A 6,749-nucleotide genomic window follows, 5' to 3' on the forward strand; every position below is an offset into this window, starting at 1 on the left:
CTCAATAACATCCCATCCTCAAAAACCAAAGCAGACAATCTGCAGGCTGCTCAGTCTTATTGTAAACTACCGATCCTCTTCACACATAAACCAAATGTCCATACCTGAAGCACGTTCTTCCGGCTGGACTTCTCCGTTGTCCATTCAGCCACAGCCCCACAGAGATCCATCCCATCAGGACTGCATCCAGGTTTCTACAGAGGGATAAGAGGTGGTTTGTAATAAGTTGTTTCACTGCTGTGTTATGAATGGGATAAAAGCACCAAAGTTATGGACAAATATCAATAGGCATGTTTTCAAACAGGGTACAGCTATCACTATCTTGGCCAGATATTTGTCATGAATCACGATTAATGAACAAACGGAAGCAATCTGCCCAAGAGTAGAGACAGATCTTCTGATTCCTGTTTGTTATTAGAACTTTTTTGTCATCATGCTGTAAGATGAGAATGTGCATGTGTTGCATTTTCTCTAGTATTAGGTGGCACTTGAGAAGAAAATGTCCTGACTTAAATCTCCGTCATACTTCTTCTTCTTCTTCTGCACGCTACTCCTCTTACAACGTTTAATCTAGAAATTCCATTCAAACTTTAAAATGTGCAGACTGGTCTGGAATAGAGTACTTGCATTCAACTTTTTGATATTATTTATACTTTTTAAACTATAAAACATGATGTATTTATTTTTCATTCACATTAATGAGATATCATTACTTCCAACTTCCATTCACTGGAAATGCAACAATGCAACTTTTGACACAAATCAGATACTGTAATTTCACCACTTTGACAAACTTCCTCTACTTCTCTGCTATTCAAATCTGAAATAACAACATCATTATCTGGTACCAATCAAATGTTACAGCTGTTTCAGGGACTGCATCAACATTTTCTGTAACTTTTTTTAAAACAGCTGCCGTTTTGACCACTTTTCCCAACAACGTAGACAAAAATTTAGAGGGCATGACACATTGGTATACTTCTCTGCTATTACTTATGGCTGGGGGGCAGTATTGAGTAGCTTGGATGAAAAAAGTGCCCAAAGTAAACAGCCTGCTCCTCAGTCTCAGTTGCTAATATATGCATATTATTAGTATTGGATAGAAAACACTCTGACGTTCCTAAAACTGTTTGAATGATGTCTGTGAGTATAACAGAACTCATATGGCAGGCAAAAACCTGAGGAGAAATCAAAACAGGAAGTGAGAAATCTGAGGTTGGTATGTCCTCAACACAGTTCCCATTGAAATCCCCTTGAGATATTAATGATGTTGCACTTCCTAGGGCTTCCATTAGATGTCAACCATCTATAGAAATATGAATGAGGCTTCTACTGTGTTGTGGGATTGAATGACAGCAGAATGAATCAGGTGTCTGGCAGTCAGCCATTTTCTGGTCATGCGCATTTCACTTGATAGCGACCTAAGTTCCATGGCTCCTGAAGACACGAAGGAATACTCCGGTTGGCACCTTATTGAAGAATAATAATAAAAACATCCTAATGATTGATTCTGTACTTAGTTTGAAATGTTTCTTCGACCTGTAATATAACTTTTTGAAGTTTTTGTCCGACGTAACGCTGACCAGAACGAGTGTTTGGATATGTATACCAAACGCGCTAACAAAAGTAGCTAATTGGACATAAAAAATTTACATTATCGAACAAATCAAGCATTTATTGTGGACCTGGGATTCCTTGGAGTGCATTCTGATGAAGATCATCAAAGGTAAGGGAATATTTAGCATGTAATTTATGGTTTATGTTGATTACATCATGGTGGCTATTTTGACTTGATTGTTCTGAGCGCCGTCTCAGATTATTGTATGGTTTGCTTTTTCCGTAAAGTTTTTTTGAAATCTGACACAGCGGTTGCATTAAGGACATGTATATCTATAATTCCATGTGTATAACTTGTATTGTCATCTACATTTATGATGAGTATTTCTGTTGAATCGATGTGGCTATGCAAAATCACTGGATGTTTTTGGAACTAGTGAATGTAACGCGCCAATGTAAACTCAGATTTTTTATATAAATATGAACTTTATCAAATAAAACATACATGTATTGTGTAACATGAAGTCCTATGAGTGTGATCTGATGAAGACCATCAAAGGTTAGTGATTAATTTTATCTCTATTTGTGCTTTTTGTGACTCCTCTCTTTGGCTGGGAAAATGGCTGTGTTTTTCTGTGGCTTGGTGGTGACCTAACATAATCGTTTGTGGTGCTTTTGCGGGAAATCCTATTTGAAATCGGACACTGTGGTGGGATTAACAACAAGACTACCTTTACCTGTATGTTTGAGGAATTTTAATTATAAGATTTATGTTGTTTTGAATTTGCGCCCTGCACTTTCACTGGCTGTTGTCATATCATCCCGTTAACGGGATTGCAGCCCACAGAAATATCTACTACCAATCATGAGGTACAGCTATTTTAGTAACAACATCAACTAATTTAGCTAACTTCCCACAGTTTAATTAACTGCCGTGGAACTTTTCAGAACTTTCAAATTATAACAATGGGGGGAGCACATTCTAAGCATGAGACAATGAGTAAACATTGGGACTTTTGATACTAATCAGCTACCTTAACCACTTTTCTCAACAACGAAGGATCTGCCCCACTTTGTAAAGGTTTGGCTAAAATGACATACCCAAATCTAACTGCCTGTAGCTCAGGACCTGAAGCAATGATATACATATTCTTGATATCATTTCAAAGGAAACACTTTGAAGTTTGTGGAAATGTGAAATGAATGTAGGAGTATATAACACATTAGATCTGGTAAAAGATAATACCAGCATCTTTAAAATGCAAGAGAAAGGCCATAATGTATTATTCCAGCCCAGGCGCAATTTAGATTTTGACCACCAGATGGCAACAGTGTATGTGCAAAGTTTTAGACTGATCCAATGAATCATTGTATTTCTGTTCAAAATGTTTTATCAAGACTGCCCAAATGTGCATTTTACACATACATTTTCAAGTTCATAATTGTGCACTCTCCTCAAACAATAGCATGGTATTATTTTACTGTAATAGCTACTGTAAATTGACAGTGCAGTTAGATTAACAATAACTTACATTTTATGCCAATTTCAGATAGGTCTATGTCCTGGGAAACGTTCTTGTTAATTACAACCTCATGCTAATCACATTAACCTACGTTAGCTCAACAGTCCCGCGGGGGACCCACCAATCCTGTAGAGGTTTATGGCACGTTGATCAACTTCTCTTCTATTCAAATCTGAATATCAGAGAATATCACACACACCATCCACCCCTTCAACCATACATTCATTCCTTTACCAATCAGTCCAACATAACCTTGTTTTATCCCTTCATCTCTCCATCCATTTGTTCTTCCGTCTTTATCTATCCGTCTTTATCTATCCATTTATTCACCTGTCCTATTTATTTATCTATCCGTCTTTATCTATCCATTTATTCACCTGGCCTATTTATTTATCTATCCGTCTTTATCTATCCATTTATTCACCTGTCCTATTTATTTATCTATCCGTCTTTATCTATCCATTTATTCATCTGTCCTATTTATTTATCTATCCGTCTTTATCTATCCATTTATTAATCTGTCCTATTTATTTATCTATCCGTCTTTATCTATCCATTTATTAATCTGTCCTATTTATTTATCTATCCATTTATTCACCTGTCCTATTTATTTATCTATCCAGTCATAACTTTCTTTTAACAGCTGTATCCTTCGATTAAGAAATTAATGTACAGTTGAAGTAAGGGATAAACGCTTGGGATGAAAATACGTTTTTTTAAATTTATTTTAAACTTCAACAATGCCTCTTTGCCTTCTGTATTCTATTACTACAGTTGTCATACAGTTTACTGTGGTATTGTATTAGGAGACTGAATAAAAGTGTAGTATGCTACTCTGAGTGTAGTTGTTTGTGATAAAATATGTGATCTAACTGCCCCACAATCCAAAGTAATAAGGTTGATAGTGTAGTCTATCAAAGTAAACAGAGAAATTATTTTACTAAATTTAATTTTGACTATATTTAACTTCTTGGCTAAAGTAAAACAAACAACGTCTGCCATTACCACAATAATAACTGTAAAGAGTTAAAAAGCACCAATTTTCTTCATGGAAAATTACCATCTAGTTCTAACCTTTAGTATCTTATTGATATCCTCTATGGAATTAAAGAAGCAGTGTGTAAATGTATCAAAATAGGAATGGTATAATTTTCAGGCAGAGAGAATGTAATTTAGAATATACGTATATATATATATGTTGCTTTTCAAATAAGAATCAGTGTAAAAGGTATGGAAACTCATTTAGATATAATTCCCTGTCGTGGTCTCAGCAAGTTTAAACAATCTAAAAACTGGTGAAATCATTGAAAGATGCAGTAGAAAATTAAGACGATAAGGACATTCTGCAATAGTATTACAATATAGTACTGCAGTACATTGTCACAACCAACAGTAACCAAGCCGTTTTAGACCAATGGAAGATGCTCACTGAGATCCCTCATGATCAGCATCGAATAGACTGAACCCTGAAGACTCAATGAACTACCATGGCTAACAGGTACAGTATTGGACAAATCAGGTGATATTTGACTTCCAGAACCTGCTTCAGTCATAGTAAACTACACTTGTTTTAGTTGGATGATTTGAGCGTTCTAGTTTCTGGTCAATAAATAACTCTTCTTACAGAACTATGTACACGCTGCAGGTGAGATCATATCCTGAGTTCGTATGATGATGATGACATTGTGTATATTCAGACCCAAACCTAAATACTGTCGACAGCGACCAAATGATAACACAAGAGATTAACAAACTGTTTATTCTACTCTAAAACAAAGACTAACAAATTACGAAATTGTACTTCTTCATAACACCACCCAGCCCTCCACTGTAACCACTATTTCAGTTTTTCATCGGAAAAGGGTGAGATATGTCAATATATGTGGAAATGCCTCTCTTGCCCATAATGAACTATTGGACAGGGAGAGTCTGACAGACCGTTGCCCTGGTGGGGCTCAGTAATAGAGAGGGTGCTTTGATTAAGTCCTCTGAGCTTCATCAAATAGCATGGCAAACTCATTTTAGAATCCCACCACCCAAGCCCTCTCTCTCTTACCTCTCTCTCTCTCTCTATCTTTCTCTCTCTCTCTCTCTCTCTCTCGCTCTCGCTCCTACCTCTCTCTCTCGCTCCTACCTCTCTCTCTCGCGCTCCTACCTCTCTCTTTCTCTCTCTCTCTCTCTGGATTAAAGTCACATACTACACACATAGACAGACACAGATATACATGCATGCATGTACTGTATATGTACACACACACACACACACACACACACACACACACACACACACACACACACACACACACACACACACACACGCACACACAATATGCAGTCCTCTTCACAAGGGGGTAAACAGTTGCTCATTGCTTTTTCATTGGGTGAGTACTACGCCATGGGATCAAAGCTAAAATAAATTTGCCAGTTTAAGAAATAAAACAATTAAATGTAAATGTTCACTCAACATTGGTACTCATAATGCTTATTGGCAATCCCTTAGAAAGCTGATTTGTGGCTGTAATTGAACATTGACCCCTCGTATTCAGATGGTTATAATACAACCTAATGTCGTCACTGTTTACTTTACTGAACCATCCCTTTGTACTTTACTGAACCATCACTTTGTACTTTACTGAACCATCCCTTTGTACTTTACTGAACCATCCCTTTGTACTTTACTGAACCATCCCTTTGTACTTTACTGAACCATCACTTTGTACTTTACTGAACCATCCCTTTGTACTTTACTGAACCATCACTTTGTACTTTACTGAACCATCCCTTTGTACTTTACTGAACCATCACTTTGTACTTTACTGAACCATCCCTTTGTACTTTACTGAACCATCACTTTGTACTTTACTGAACAATCCCTTTGTACTTTACTAAACCATCACTTTTTACTTTACTTTACTGAACCATAGCCCATCTGTAAATAGCCCATCCAACTACCTCATCCCCATACTGTTATTTTTTTTTCTCCTTTGCACCCTAGTATCTCTACTTGCACATTCATCTTTTGCACATCTATCACTCCAGTGTTTAATAGCTAAATTGTAATTATTTCACCACTATGGCCTATTTATTGCCTTTCCTCCCTTATCTTACCTCATTTGCACACACTGTATATAGACTTTTTTCCTATTGTGTTATTGACTGTATGTTTGGTTATTCCATGTGTAACTCTGTGTTGTTGTTTGTGTCGCACTGCTGTGCTTTACCCAGGTTGCAGTTGTAAATGAGAACTTGTTCTCAACTGGCCTACCTGGTTAAATAAAGGTGAAATAAATCAAATAAAACATCACTTTGTACTTTACTGAACCATCACTTTGTACTTTACTGAACAATCACTTTTTACTTTCCTGAACCATCACTTTGTACTTTACTGTGTTTGTGTAAGAGAGAGAGAGAGAAAGAGTGAGAGAGTAAGAGAAAAATAAAGAGAGAGAGAGAGAGAGAGAGAGTATGAGTAAGGGTGTGAGGATCTTGCAAAAACCTACCAAATTTGTCAGGGCTTCTTGCTTGCTGTCTTTATAAAACAGAAGTTTATCCGTGTCCAGGACTACCCAAGTTGAAGTCCAATTCTTCCTCAGTTTTTTGCCTCCTTCGGATATTTTGGCTTTATTCAAATATTCACCATTCAAAACAACCTGAAATACATGTAACATT

At 36.7% G+C, this 6,749-nt stretch overlaps 1 protein-coding gene across 3 annotated transcripts in view; it reads right to left on the reverse strand.

Annotated features, from left to right (window-relative positions):
• Nucleotides 1–6,749, reverse strand: part of LOC110501886 (rho GTPase-activating protein 15) — a 75,866-nt gene that overhangs the window by 64,964 nt on the left and 4,153 nt on the right. For all 3 annotated transcript variants that reach the window (XM_021579739.2, XM_021579738.2, XM_021579740.2), the window contains exons 4-5: nucleotides 6,581–6,730; nucleotides 105–194 (exon numbers count right to left, since the gene is read on the reverse strand). In XM_021579739.2, coding sequence (XP_021435414.2) covers nucleotides 105–194; nucleotides 6,581–6,730 — 240 coding nt within the window. The remainder of the gene's footprint in view (nucleotides 1–104; nucleotides 195–6,580; nucleotides 6,731–6,749) is intronic.

Source organism: Oncorhynchus mykiss, chromosome 22 (assembly GCF_013265735.2).
Source record: "Oncorhynchus mykiss isolate Arlee chromosome 22, USDA_OmykA_1.1, whole genome shotgun sequence".
In the NCBI taxonomy this organism is placed as follows: Eukaryota; Metazoa; Chordata; class Actinopteri; order Salmoniformes; family Salmonidae; genus Oncorhynchus; species Oncorhynchus mykiss.